The sequence below is a fragment of the Alligator mississippiensis genome, chromosome 6 (genome assembly GCF_030867095.1).
Source record: "Alligator mississippiensis isolate rAllMis1 chromosome 6, rAllMis1, whole genome shotgun sequence".
Classification (NCBI taxonomy): Eukaryota; Metazoa; Chordata; order Crocodylia; family Alligatoridae; genus Alligator; species Alligator mississippiensis.
The window spans coordinates 96,229,720-96,245,166 of NC_081829.1; the positions used below are offsets into that span (position 1 = coordinate 96,229,720).

The following is a 15,447-nucleotide window of genomic DNA, read 5'->3' on the forward strand; positions in this document are numbered from 1 at the left end:
TCTCTGTAAATTCAGCACATGGCATAAGCATACATTCAGGAGGAAAGTAAAAATGGAAAATTCCTTCCTTCCCCCCCCTTAAAGTTTTATTATCTGATAACAGCAGGCAAGGAGTTACATATGGCCATAACCATTAGCAACTATATGGGTGCATCTACATGTGCATTAATGCACTGTAGTTACTGCATATTAAGTTTTTACCTGTAATAACAGGTACTAAATGCGCAGTAACTGGAGCTACTGCACAGTAGTGCCTGCACACACCTTTTTAGTGACAATGTGCTAAATTATGCAATAGAATTAGTGACTAATTCTATGATGCATTAGCGCATTAGCATGGCATTTGGGAATGCATAGAAGTAGTAGAATTAGTCTACTGCATATTTAGTGTCTTGTGTAGACGCGTTCTGTGCATACAAAATCACCAGTGATTAGATAGTGTATGCAATTGTCTAGATGACGGAAGTGTAGAAGGGATCTCAAGAGGTTATCTGGTTCGTCTCCTGTTCTAAGGCAGGACTGAGTAGATCTAGAGCATTCATGGACAGGCATTTGTCTAACCATTTATTAGAAACCTCCAAAGACAGAGACTCCAGAACCTCCCTAAGTAAGCTGTTCCAGTGGCTGCTAACCAACTGTATTGTTAAAAGACATTATTTCCTCATCTCTAACCTAAATTTCCTTTAGCTTGTGTAAGTATTTTTTCCTCCAAAAATCATTGGCCTCTTGTTCTTGAATGTCCATGAGCATCCAGTGATAATAGTAGTTGTTCCACCTCCTACTAAAAGTTGAGAGCATTTCAAACTGGTATATAGCTGTCTCTTCATTCCAGTGTAGCAAAAACACTGTATGCAGGAGAGGACAACAATAGTTGCATAATGTTCATGAACCTGAAATCCCCCAAAGGTGCGTTATAAAGTTAGAAGAGAATAATTCACCTATCTCGACATCTCAGATGGATCGAGAGAAAATGGGCTCTCTTCCCTCTGCAACAATCCTGTTGTGCAATGAGAAATCTTGGTGTTGCATGGGCAACAACGGGGGGGGGGGGGGCAGATGCCTCTTCACCAGTGAGGAATCAGGACACTTGTGCAACTTTGCTATAACCCGTATGCTTTGGTAGTGACTGTGACATTCTGCACTCTTTTAGCGATGGGTTCCCAGCAAATGCACGTATGTGGACAATGGATCCTCTCTCACAACCATTTCCCTGAACCCACAGAGGTGGTATCTACCAGTACCTCTTTGCTGAGTGAAGAGCTTGGTTCTACGTCTGCACGCCGTCTTTTGTGTGGCCTTTACAGTTCCTGACACCCAGGGCAGCACATCCCTTCCCACAGCTGTTCTAAAGCCATGGAAGGGCCTGGACAATGTCACCTACTGCAGTGTAAACCCTGCTATTCACTTGGACCCCCACTGTGGCTTTAGAGGCAGTGCCCCAGAGCATTGGAAACCAGGCTGCCTCTCAATAGCCAAATGGGCTGTGGTCCAGTTCCTCTGTTGCCCGTGTTTATGCTCGTGCATCGATTTGATTCTTGTTTGTTTGTTTCTCTCTTTCTTTCCAGTTACACAGTTCAGTGGAGTTTGGCAGAAGATGGCAGCTTCTCCACGAGGGAGTTGCACCAAATAGGTTCTACTGGTAAGAGCGAAGCACCGTTATCCATGTCTCTCTCTCTCTCTCTCTCTCTCTCTGTGTCACACACACTTGCACTCGTGCTCACATTCTTGCTCACATACTTGCAGTCATGCTGTCATGCACACACACTCACAGTCACACACGCTATTCTGAGCACTGCTTCCAAATGAAGGCTTTGGAGCTGATGAAGAACAGCTGACGGAGGCCAACAATCATATAATCATAGAAAATGAGGGTTGGAAGGGACCTCAGGCAGTCACATCTAGTTCGAAGAGGACCATCCCCAACTAGATCATCCCAGACAAGGTTTTGTTTAGCAGGGTCTTTGTCTATGCCAGCACTCAATCAAACCTGTTGCTCCTCAATCTTTGTACTGAGGTTAATGGGTAGGATCATCTTTGGGGCAAGATCATCTTTTTTTTATTTTTTTTGCTGTGTGTCTGTACGGCACCTAGAAGATTGGGGTCGTAGTCTGCAAGTGAGCTCTTGGACATGCCTGAATTATAAGAAATTCTAGCATACCAGGAAGTATTTTATCCCATCTCCTTAGTCTGAGCATCTATTCTAGAAGAGAGAACGCTGCTGCAAAGAGTCATGTCCACCTGCGGTGCTATTGTAACTCACAGTTCAAAGGATATGTTTCCTCTTTTGTTCCCAACACATAGACGATATTGGTTTATTGCTGCTCCCAGTTGGGGGCATAGCATGAAATCCTAGACTCATTGTAATCAGTGTTACTGTTAGCCTGAGCAAAGCGAATCACACACTGGGACGTGACCAACCAAGTGATGCTTATTAGCAGAGGGAAACCAGATAAAGGGGTGAACTGATCTTGAAGACACCTGACAGGACAGGGCAGAGGGGCAAATCTTGGATGATGTTTGCTAAAATAACCTTTTATTAGAACACGGTCCATTTGTTAACTTAGGCAAATGATATTTGTAAATAATACTTGCCAGCAGGGAAATGCTTTGTAAGGCGCAACCAGCTAATGTATAAGAGGTGGAGGCAAGACTGTATATCTTTGGTTGAATTCCCATGTTTCTCTGTAGGCACGCCGCAAGCTCAGGGTAGCCGAATAAAGAGACACAATAACTTTCAAGTTAAGCCTGGTCATTTGGTCATTTCAGTAAGGGCCGAGTAGAGGATCAAGTGTGAAGGTCCAACTTTTGGTATTGACTTCTGGGGCCAGGATTTCACCCAGGGGTTTTAGCTCCTGTGAGGAAAACTTATGGTTTTAGCTTGGGTTATCGTTGGTTCAAACCAGTGTTGTCATATACTATACACACAGCCTTCTTCACTTTGTATTGTAAATCACTGCGAGCTGTGCGCTGTTAAACACCTGCTCTGAGATTCTAGTTCAGGTTCAAGGCCAAAGGTATCTGCATATATTTGGGAGCCATATTTGCAGTTGAATGCAATATGGCTGGAAGATTGTTATAACTGTGGGGCTGGGGACAGGAATGACACATAGACCAAGATGAGGTATCAGAAACTGGTTCAGATCTGTAAAACAACAAAAGTTTAGTGCACCTAAAGTGCTTTCAAAATGGCCCAAAGCAGTTGAAGATAAACCTGGATGGATGTACTATCAGACTTAGCTGAAATGGGTTAAATTGGTTTATTGAATTTCTGTCCCAGATCCCCACCAGATTCAAGTTAACTCATAGTCCTTCAGCATCCCAGGATGCTTTTCACCTTCCCTGCAAACCCCACCTTGCAGAGTGGGTGCGCTAGCCTTGGCTCAAGCTGTCTGCTCCAGTAGAGCAGGGTGGCATGCTCTAGTGTCCCCTGGCTTCTGGCCCGGGCCACTGCAGGCATGAGGCTGCATTTCCAGAATCAAGAGTGACTGTCTGTTCACTTGCTTATCAGTTCAAACTATGCAGCTTAGACTAACTTGCAAAGACTGAATCAATTCAGCCTCAGGCTTTTTGATTGTCTGTTCTTAGTGTGAGAGTCCAGGAAGTATGCAAGAGATAAGGATATTTTTGCTGATATCTTTTATGGTACCAACTATCTAGCTGGGAGAGAGTTTACTAAAGCTCTGACGTAGATAGGAGTTTGAATTTGGAGTTAGATCCATGAAATTAGGGAAGGCAAAGTTCTGTCCATCTGAGGTATCTCTGTAGCCCCCCTTTATCATATTATTGGAATACATCACAATCTCTTTAATGAATGGTCTTGCCTGGGCTTCAATCTGGCATGGAGTTGCAGATTTCTCCGCTGCTTATGTTTGGACCTAGGTCCAGACTCCCAAAATCTGAGATTGCTCATCTCCAGCAGTTTTGTTCAGCATAATTTTGACTCAGAGCCTTTTTAGATTCATCCACCACTTATTTACAGAGTACTATTGTTACACAAATGCCTCCTTACATGATGATAGTCTCAGGCAGGTTTCACTGCACCTGCTTTCCATAACAATACATTGCCTACCCAACAGAATGCATTGTAATAGCAGTGACAGGAAAATGCTTATTCCTAACTATCTACTCACCTTCTCTCAACAGGCAATTAGCATTACATAAACCTCGGTGTAAACGCACCTTAGAGCAGTAAGTCGCATGCTTTTGTGCTTTCCTGCCTATGTGATATTCCAGATAAAAAAATCAAGGAGAAGCTTAAACTATTATATGAGGGTCAGTCTAATCTCTCAGTTACACCAATTTAAATGTAGAGCAGTGATTTTCAAACTTTTTCTGGCCCATTGCCTATGAATCCATGTTGTGAGTAAATAAAAAATACTACCACACCAACCTTGGAGATATTATAAAGTTACTCTTTATTTTTTTTTCCTTCCCTTTCTTCCATTTATAGTCCTTTTCCCTTGTTCTGGTTCCTCCTTCCTTCCTCTCTTGTACTTCCCATTAACTTGTTGCCTACCCCGCAGAGCCATTTGCATTTTCACAGACTTCTTGTTGTAGGTTAGCTTTTTTTCTACTTTGGAGAACATGTAATACCAGCAGTCTCCCAATGCCTGAAGAAGGGTGTTTGTGCCCAAAAGTTTGCAAAGAACATTTTTCGAACTATTTAGTTGGTCTAATAAAAGATCACATCTACCCAAAGAACCTCGCCGTATGTACCTGGCTTGCAAATTGCTTAATCTAAAATAAAGCCATCTGTTCAATATGGAGGTAGTAACTTAATTTAAAGCAAAATCCAGTCTGAGGGATATAATTTGTATTACCTTACACCTTATCTCTGAATTTGGCCCCTTAGAGAAGTTTCTTCTTTCCTAGAAACTGGACCTTGCTGAAAATATTGCAATCTTGACTTAGCATTTCCCATTTTATTGTTGTATTTTCACACATCTCTGCCCTTCTAGCTTCCAGATGCAATTAGAAGACTCCAAAATATCACAAAACCATCTTTACCCATGGTATTTCTGGTCTGACAATATCAGAAAGCACTGAGAAACTTGGAAAATAGCCTGAATTGTACAAGTTCAAGAGGTTCAGAGCACTTGAATGAACATACACATTCTTGGATGCTTATTATCTGTCTGCACTCCAAGCCTTTTGAAGTCTTTCCATCATTAGTCACTAGAGTGGTTTATCATATATTGAGCTGATGGACACCTGCAATAAGAATAATGATGATAATGATGAAATCTCCTTTCTGCAGAACTCAAACCTTGAAGGCCTCCTTTGGGAGCCAAGTAGATGAGAGAGTGAAAACCAGGAATTTCAAAGGCACCAGAAGCTTTTGAATAACAAAGAGAATAAATAAAGCTCCAGACACCCACCAATCTCTTCACAATTGCAAACTACAGAAGAAGCCTCAAGCCCTTAATCTCATGGGGAAAGAGATGCCCTGCTATACTTTAGTGTATTTAAGCTATACCTGCTGTTGTGGTTCAGCAGTAGAAACCTTGCCTGCTGTATGAGACCTGGGTTTGATTCCTGGATGCACATATAACTACAGCCATAAGGGTACCATGTCTGGATTTGGTTTGGCCTTTGGATACTTTCACAATGGTCTAAAGTTGGGGTGGAAGGTCTGGGCAGCCTCCGTTCCTTTATATTCATGCTTAAGCATATACACCAAAGATCTTGGTGACCTCTTATGCACTCATTATGATCCAGAAGGATCAACGGTTGCCTACTACTACTTCAATTTTGCTTCTATTATCCTCCTAAAAATAACATAAAGGCAGAAGGAGACAACTTTTATTCTGGTTCATACATTGTCATCTTGGTGAGACTTGCTCGCTAGGTTCCAAATATATGGCCAAATTTTCTCCCTGGAGCTTTGACATGCTACTAGAAAAAATATGGCTTGCGTGTATGTAATTGAGCTGAGTATGTCAAGATGTTAGACCTGTTTCTTTATTGGTTCTCACTGGGTTCTACATGAGACACTAAACGTGTAGTAGCCTAACTCTACTGTGCATTAGCTCATCATGGTAACAGCTGTGCTAATGCTCAGTCTACTGTGCATTAGTGCCACTAAAATGGTGCTACTGTACATTGGCTCAGTACCTGTTATTACAGGTGACAAACTTAATGCGCAGTAACTACGGCGCATTAATGCACATGTAGATGTACCCACTCTGTGATTCTGGTGCAGAATGTTGTGCCCCTGTATGAGCTTGTTCATTGCACAGCAAACTAGTGGACACCTACCTGCATGTTACAGTGCATCTTGTGTCAGACACATTGCACCCCACTCCACTCCCATAGCTACCAGTCCTCTGTAACAGTGCTCCCCCTCATCTCTGCTGCACAAATGCTGAAGTAACCTGGGTAGCTGAACTCTATGATAATCCTATGCTGCCAGTGCACTGGGACATATTCCACCCCCCAACAGCTTGGCTCCCATCAAGACACCCAATAAGGTCCAGCCTTTCAAAATCCTTTGACTTTTCCTTATTTACTCAATAGCATGAAGAATGGTCAACACAAGCACCAATCCGTCACCACATCATCTCTGACCCTATGGTCAGTCAACTAGGATTTAACTGGTCATGCTGTTATTGGGCATTTATCAACCATTTTTGAACTGGACAGGGTCGCTGTGGCTCAGACTTAAACCAGTGGGGCCTTTGCATTGACAACAAATGCCCTTGTGGACAAGGTCAAACCATGTTCCACATTGTTGATTCACGTCCATTTACAGTGCTGTCTGATGGCCTTCAAGCTCTTCACACTGATGCTGACGTCGGCTTAAAATGGCTCAAACAATCTTCTGAAACTGCATATTGCTAAATAAATAAATTGGTTCACATATATGTGCAGCCATTGATTCCAGTGCAAAGCAGGTACAAACCTCTGCTGAATCAAAACAGTAGCATTGGGAACCGACTTTGCACTGGTGCAATTCATGCAGAAGGGAAAAGGTAATGGAGAATGAGAATTGGTGAACTGGACATTTGTCTGGTTGGAGATTTAAGTCTGGTAAGGATGGAGTAGCTGGACTCACAGATTGTCTATGCAGAGCTGACAGGATTATTTGTTTTTAATAATTATTGGTAAACTGAGCAGACATGATTGGAAAATCAGCATTTCACAATCAGCTTGGAAACCCACAAAGTGGTTTTTGCAGTCACCCTTCATTAGAAGTGAGCGTTGAGAAAGGGCTTTCCAAAGTAACAGGCCTTTTCCTAAGGAAAAGCTTGGGTGAGACCCTCACTCCAGCTCCTGTTACTTTACTTGGGGTTGGAGGGTTGGAGACACATCAGTGGGCTCTGACCACACTGATTATGACTTGGATTGTCACTTTATAGCTGTCTTCCGCTGAGCCTGCACAGGGAGATGTTCCCCAAGGACTCCACTGGAGCTCAGTTGAGGAGGTGAGCCAAGGACAGGAGTAGATCAGGAAGGAACATCTCCAAGGCAAGGTCCCGTCTTGCCCATATTAAAAACCGTGTTCCCTCTAATAAGATTTGCAACTTATAGAATAACTAAATCTAAATGTGTAGCATCAACTTGTGTAAGCAGAGAGTTGACTTCATTAGATGCCTCCTCCGGAGATTGGGACTGCCACTGAGAAACAAGCCCTACCCACTCGTTCCTACTCTGCATGCTTGATGATTAGGCAGTGCAAACAGCTTCACACGGTCCTGAGCACACGGCAGAGCACTGCTCTGAGACTCGGTGGGAGATGCGCTCAGACCCCTGTAAGCCATTTCTACCAATAACTTCCTAGGCTTGAGTTTAGCAGAGCGGGTAAGTGATGCTTGTTTCTCAGGGGCGACCCAGGTGGGAACAGAGATGCATCCTAACAGAGGAGCTGTCAGAGTTGTGCTAGGGTCTCTTCCACCCCTGAAATACTCCAGGGGTGGCGGGGTACAACAGCAGCTTAAATCCACTTTGCTTACCTCCTCCTTTTAGTCTGCAAGGCACAACACTGAATCTCATCCATGGCCTTAGGCCCTCTTGAGGTTACATTTATTTAAACCTTGGGATTTCTTTGACAAGTAAGGAACCTGCGGGAGTCTTTATGGGCTTTTAAAGCACTGAGTGGCTGGCAAGAGCAAGGCTGAACTTCTTAATTGCTGACCAGTGTATATTTAATTGCCATTTGGCCCTGCTGCTCCCCTCACTGAAATAGTCCCTGGACACTCTGTCTACTCTAGGACCCACTAATTTTCTGGTAGACACAGTTCTTGCTGCAAATACAACCAGAAAAAAAAAAACCACTGCCATGTTTCCCTCTGCCTTTTTTTATATACCTTTCCAAGAGAATTTCCTTTTTTTCCTTATTTTCAGCTGCTACCTGAAAGCCCCCTGCGGAATTTAAACCACAGAAAAGCAACTTTAAAGAAAATCTGCTGATGCCTCCTGTAAAACTTGGAGAACACGTTCTATTTAGAGACAACTTGGCTGCTTGTAGATCATACGCGCTCTGTATTCCTGCGTCCTCTCTTTCATTAGGAGGAGTCATTAGCATGAAAGCGGGATCTTTTTTTCTTCAGGGCTCATCTGTTCCCTGTTTTCATGCTTCCACCAGCAGCTATAAGTCATGTTCTGACATCCAGGCTGCTTGTTGTGGAAAGGATTGTAATGTCACCCCAGAGAGAAAGATATCAGGTAGGGGGGAGGCACAGAAGAGCTCAAACCTGGAGAACAAGGGAAGGGTTGGGAATTTCTTATCTGCAAAAACAGAGCCAAAAGAGGGCGGATACTCCTATATTTCAGACTGTTTTAGGGATAAATTCATGATTCTATCTAAGAAGCTCAGTTTATGTAAGAACCTAAATCTCACCACACCTGAGGACTCTTCTTATAACTTTGCCTTCCTTCCCATAGAAAGGAGAAAGTGATGCAGTATGGAAATATGGCCCTATCAGAGAGCGTGGCCTAAAATAGCACTGCAGGTGCTTTATGCAGCCAGCCTTCTATGTTGTGTCAAAAGGCTTTGGTTTCTGACTGCAATGTTTGGGTCCTGAATATTTTGCTAGAAAGAAATTTGTAATATATATAGTCCACATTTCTTTCAGGGAAAAAGAGGAGAAAAAAAACCCCAACATCGCACAAAAGCTCAAATTGGAACTAGTGGGGCTTGGTGACCAAGTTTCAGTAAATCAGTATGTGAAATGGGATGATGTAGTTGGGGCTGGTCCTGCTTCGAGCAGGCGGTTGGACTAGGTGTGACCTCCCGAGGTCCCTTCCAACCCTCACTTTCTATAATTCTGTGCATCTATGAAATGCAGATCTGAGTGGCCATATCCAGGGTAATTTCTCATAACACAGGAAGATCAAGGGTTCAGAAATGGGAAGAAGACGAAACAGCCCTGAAGATGCTCAGGAAGGAATAGTGTTGGGGTATAATGGGTGGTTAAATGCATCAAGAAGAGTGGGAACTGGGAAGAGAGCTTACCCCAGGATGAGTAGCAAGCTAAGTTATGGGAGGATCTCAATGTTTCATGGTTCCAGGTGCTATTTTGACACAATCAACGCATTTGCAAAATCAAGCAATTCAAGGTTAAGTACTCCCTGCAAGGGCCAAACTGTATTCTCTGTTACTTTTATGTAACCTCATTGGCCTCCACTTACATATCTTTTCATAGGCCCTGATGCCTAACTCCTATTTTAGTATTTAAGTTCTATTGATTTTACCCCAGGTTTGTATCCCGGTTTCACAAACCACCCCTCTTTTCAGAATAGATGGCCTGAATTTCTGCACCAAGTACCACCTGAATTAAAGGGTTGCTTAAATTCCAGATCTCTCCCTCCCTCTCACTATTTCTCTCTCATTTTTGTTTCTTGAGATATCTTGCCTTAATGCACAGAATTACAGAAAGTTTGGCGGAACAGTCTGCTGTGGATGGGAGGGAAAGGGAGGTCAGGGCAAAGCCAAATTATGTAACAAAGTGACTCATCCCAAGAGAGGCGAGAGAGTTTTTATATAAATGGAACAGCAGCAGAGAGATAAAACACCCCGACTGAAGGATGAGGGGTCTATGGAGATTCTCTGCAAGGGGGCTATGGGGAGAAGGGAGACACTGCAAGAGAGGTGGAAGAGGGCAGAAAAACAAGTGGAAATGAGATGAATCATGGGATGTTGTGAGTCCACAGAAAGTTTGAACTATGTGGGGGGAAGTTTGGAACTGGATTCAGAGAAAGATGAGAAGACACTGCATGCAATGATAGGTTCATATGGCAGAGCTTCCTGGACAAGTAGAGGTAGTATAGCCATAATGTTATGGACTGCCTGAGATTTAGAGAAGGATCCCTGTGCGTTACTTGGTTTGGAAGTAGGGCTTGCTTTGACTCCAACAGAGACGTTTCCTATGGGTCTAACTTTAACCTAAGTCAGAGAATGAGAGTAGAATGGGGGAAGAAAGTATAAAAGAAAATGTACATGCAGGTATGGATGGATCTAAGGAGAGAAACAGACAGGTGAGTGGGTGGGGGGTAGACAAACAGGTGCATCTACACGTGCGCATTTACTGCGCAGTAACTAAAATTATTGCACAGTATGGGCTTGAATCTGCATGTGCACACCTGTACTGTGCAGCAAATATGGTGAGTCATGTTGACTTGAGCGTAAATTTGATACCTGCATCATGCAGGTATCAAATTTACACCTGATTATTTACTACGCTGTAACGCACGTGCAGACGCCTTACTGCGCAGTAACACTGTGTGTATGGACTCACTTGGGACTGACTTTAGTTTCAAGTCAGTCCGCACACAATGTTAATGCGCTTTAACACCTGCACATGTAGATGCCAGCCTATTCCCGCTTATTGCGCAGTAACTTACTGCGCAGTAAATTTAAATGGACGTGTAGACACACCCAAAGAGTTGGATCTGGTTTTGTTCCCTTTATGAGTATAACCAGGGATGCTCTTTCAAAGGAGATTTTTGAGTGCATTTTATTTTGTTAGAAGGCCAGCAACAAATTTATTTTAAAAGGTCCTGATTCTGCTTATTAGAGAGATCCCCAGAGGAGCCACAAATCAGAGGAAAAGCAGCATCAAAAGCCTGGTAACAGCTTTTAAAATCTCCATTATAGTCAAGCAGTTGGAGGCAGGCTGGTAAACCACCTCACAGCTTTCGCCAGCTTTAGGCTGGGTGAAATCCGCAGGCACACACAGGTGGGCTGAGCTGATTTGAATTGGCGTGGCAATCAGGATTGTTTGTAAAAGATACCGCACATTGCTGAACAAGACCTTTACAACACTGTGGGGCAACTGCTGGAGGCTGATAGGGAAGATGCCAATCAAAGCACACTACAACAGCACATCCAGAAAATCATTTGCTTGATAGAACACAAAACCACAGCGGATGATTTGGACTGTACAGAAAGTATAATTAAAAATAGATACAGTCCATGACTTATACATGAATCGAACTTGCATGTGCCAGAGGGACTGATGATGGCTTTTGAGGGGTCCTAAGTGAAACCACTGGCCAAAGTTAATGACACACATTTGGTTTCCAACTGGATTTTGGATTTGGAGGAAAGTCAGATTGAAGGTCAGAGCCCCAGGGCAGAGGCTGTTCTTCCAGTGCTGGTATTTTTAGTCTGGCTGGGTCTCTAGGGCAAAAGAAACATATGGGCAAATGACACACAAGGATGGATGAACAGTACAGTCAGGTGCTGTGGTACTGAGGGTGAGCGCAAAATATCTCTCTATATCCCCTTGCAAGTTTTGTTGCCAGTGCTACCAAAGGGGACTTCATGCCCAAATGCACAGAGAGCAATATTCATGGCTTTGGCATCTTCCATTGGCAAGTCAGTGATCTCTGTATAACTTTGCCTCCTGATGTGACCCAGACAGCATCTGTTCCAGTCAGCAGTGCTGACTAATTGAAGAGCCCAAGTTATTTCATTGTTAGGTGAAAAAAACCTCTAGTACCCACAAGTCCCTACCTAACCCCTGCCAGATGCACACAGGCTACTGGAGCCCCTACGGTTTACTCTGTTACTTAGGACTTCATTCATGCTGTGTTTTGCGAGGCATATCCACAGCACTGAGAAGAGGCAAAGGAGGGAGAACACATATTTACCCAGGGAAGGATGATCAAACCTGCTGGATTTGCTTTGATATTTAACTCTGAGAGGGCCAGATCCAAAGCTACTGCCTGTCTCCGCTTTACAGATCAGGCAGAGAGAAGTGACAAAGATCACCTGGCAAATAAGTAGCAGGTCTGGCAATCCAAGTCTCCTGATCCTTGCTTCATACAGCAATTTGTGACCTGACTGCCTCCTCAAAAGGGGGAGGCATTAGGCTGCCTGTCTTTGTGGATAGGTGACTCTGGGTATTTCAGCACAGACTATAACCTCCTCCCCCCCTCAGCCCCCATAAAGCAGTAATGTAGCTAGGTAACAGCTTCTTGAGCCGAACCCAGCTCATGAACCAAGCTTGGCCTCAAACAGGGGTTTAATAATGATTGCAGTATTATCCTAAGATGGGTCATTGGCCTTGCGGCTCTAAATCCCCCATCCTAGAATCTGCTCTTCTGTGCCTGGAAGTGGAGGAATGATAAATTGGAGACAAAGAAGTTTGGGAGTGAGAGATTGAGGAAGGAGATTCACATTGGGTTTGTCTGTACTTCTTGTTCTCTACCGACTAGCGCATATCAGTATATCTCACTCCACCTAAGTGAGGGCAATATTCTGGTAGCTCCAGCTCCCCAGCCCTCCAGTATGAACCAGCAGACATAGGCTCGGCCTGTGTGGGTGGGTTTCCAGCACCTGATCTTGCAGTGACTCAGCAGCAGAGCCTGGTCTTCTGACTCCGGGCCCAAGAGGGTCCACCGTCTTCAGGCATTTGACAAAGAAACTAATTTGCCAGCATGCACCTGCAAAGGGCAAGCCTCAAGGGATGAAGCACTTAAGTTCACAGTCAAGTTATCTAACTTGTCTGAATGCGTGCCAGGAAGGTTTCACTGTTCCTCTCTGCTGTATATTTAATGAGTAGCACACTGTGTAAATATGGTTTACTTTGCACTTTTCCTATAAACGACTTCCAGGGCCTCTGTCTGGAGTGCCTGCAAGAGCAAAAGACATCCTTGCAAAGGGCTAGAGGTGTGCATGTCTGGCAGTGGGAAGCAAGATCTATGTTGTATATTGTTATCTCAGAAGCAGTGGAGCAGATTGGCTTGGTCTGGTAGCAATCATCAAATCATTGTACTGGTGCGGTCCATTCAGAACCATGTAATCCTAAGGTCTTTCCTTCTCTTAAACAGACCTCAATAGGAGATGTTCAAGCCCCTTGAGTTGCTCTTGCCATACATGAAAGGAAATGTAGCAAGTGAGCGAACGCAATCTAGCTGTACAGGTGAAAGCTGTGAGAGATCAATTATTCCCATTACTCAGTGACCACAAGAGTGGGAAAGAACTGCCTTGAGCTGCAGCAGGGAAGAAAGGATTGTTAGGGGGAAATGTTCATGGGCAGATCCTTCGCTGGTCTAGGGGGAAGGATGAGGGGTCCGTTTTATCTCCTCTGTCTACAAAAAAATCTAATGGAGTAGAGCAAGATGCCAACGGTGGAGTTGGGGGTTCCCATTACTAGACAGGTTTTAGGTTCAGAGTCCATAGAGCCATCTGTACAGGATGGTCCAGGGGGGATGGAATTAGCTATTCCTTCAGATCAGGGCTGAACAAGGTGGCTATGAATAGACCTAGCATTTGTCCTGAAAGAAAACCTTTTTCCTGGAATCGTACAGATAGACATATCCCCTGTCTGGCTTCAAGTCCCTCGGAAGTATGCCAAATACAGTCACACTTTTTTCCTGGGATATCCTTTTTGTACATCTGTATGGTTATTGTGGTTTATTCCAGGGACAAGCCTGTGCACTGGCTACCTATTGGCAAAGGAGCAGAAATACAGCCGGGAAGGGTGAAACGTGTAAATGGCTCGTGGCTACTCTTGTTTTGATTTGGGTCATAACCCAGGACAACCAGGTCCAGGTCAAATGAGATGTCTGTTTACTATCAAAGAGCCAGAGGGTTTCCTTCCTACCTCTGAGGGTCATGGAACAGATTCTGCATCCCCAGAATCTGTGGTGCAAAGGGAATGAAGGCAGCCTGAAAATCTCCAAGCTTGTTTCTTGGTCACCCTCTCTATAGCCCAGAGGTGGGATGGATGGCCACATCAGGGATGTGGTGCAGATAAAGTACCATACCCACCAATCCCATGGTTCCCTTGGAGACTGTTGGCAGATGGATCTAAGATATAGCAGCCCACAGACTGTTTGGATATCTGTTGCAATTTAGGGCTGTGGAAAAAATCAGGGGAGACTTTTAAACAAGAAGGGGCACTGAAGTTGGATGAGGATGGCAACCATACAAGGACGTTGGTCCCATGAATAGGCCATTGACCATTTTCTGCTGCTTTGGCAGGGCATGGACAACAAAGCCATTCATGATAGTGCTTCGCGATCCTGGCAAATGGGTTAGAGATCAGGACACTTGGGTTTTTATGTCTGGTGCTACCACATCATTTCTGTGTCCACTTGGCTAAGTCAACCAGCTTTTTACTCTTGAATAATCTGTGGCATTACTATGGGTTCCCACCTGCAAAACTGAGACCATAAAACCATCAGCATTCAATCCCCCCCCCCCCCCAACCTCATATATGTATTTAGCTTTGGCATCTGCTTCCATTTGTTATTTTTCTGGTCTTAAAACAGACACACAAAAACAAGCACCTGCCATTCAGCAGTTCAGAAGAAGCTGTCAAGTTTTTAACAAGAAGTGGCAAGATGTGCCCTAGAGAGAGTAGGGGAGCTGGCTTTGCATTGGTGAGATTTATGATAAGGGATCCACATGAGTGCTGAGGCTAAAGGAAGATAAATCCCCAAAGACAAATACTACCAATAATTGAATTACAAAGCCATTATCGTGTGCTGAACAGAGCAACTTTATGACTCTATTGTGACAGGGTACAGCTTGTTAGAATATTTATGCTCATAGGACAATTTCAGCGTAAGGATCTCAGAAAACAAGCTCTCTTTTTCCACCTGCCTGTTACGGATAATTACCCTTCCTGTGTAATTCAGTGAAGGAGGACATGGGACTGCTCAAGAAATGGAAATAGGATGATCAGGAGGAACCAAAGCAAAGTTGTGCTGAGCCATCTTGAAATAAATGCTGCTAAGTACAGAGTGACCCAAGAAATAAAAGCTTAACAGTCACTTGAGTCTGTCATTAAGAGGGCATGGGGGATACGTGGGGTTTTAAAGATTAAATGTAGAACGAGGTCTCCCAGACTGTCCAGTTGCATTTCTTCTTCACGTTTACTGCTAGCAATCGCTCCATGCCCACCCAGGGCCTATCCAACCAAGATTTCACCTATGTTGACCCAAATGGTTGGAAATGGCAAAAACCTGATTGACTTGAGTATACCTGAGATTTCA

The 15,447-nt window shown here is 44.0% G+C and overlaps 1 protein-coding gene across 3 annotated transcripts in view; it reads left to right on the forward strand.

Moving 5' to 3' along the window:
* SORCS1 (sortilin related VPS10 domain containing receptor 1) overlaps positions 1 to 15,447 on the forward strand; it is a 425,694-nt gene that overhangs the window by 277,990 nt on the left and 132,257 nt on the right. For all 3 annotated transcript variants that reach the window (XM_059730193.1, XM_059730192.1, XM_059730191.1), the window contains exon 5: positions 1,566 to 1,639. In XM_059730193.1, the coding sequence (XP_059586176.1) occupies positions 1,566 to 1,639 (74 nt within the window). The remainder of the gene's footprint in view (positions 1 to 1,565; positions 1,640 to 15,447) is intronic.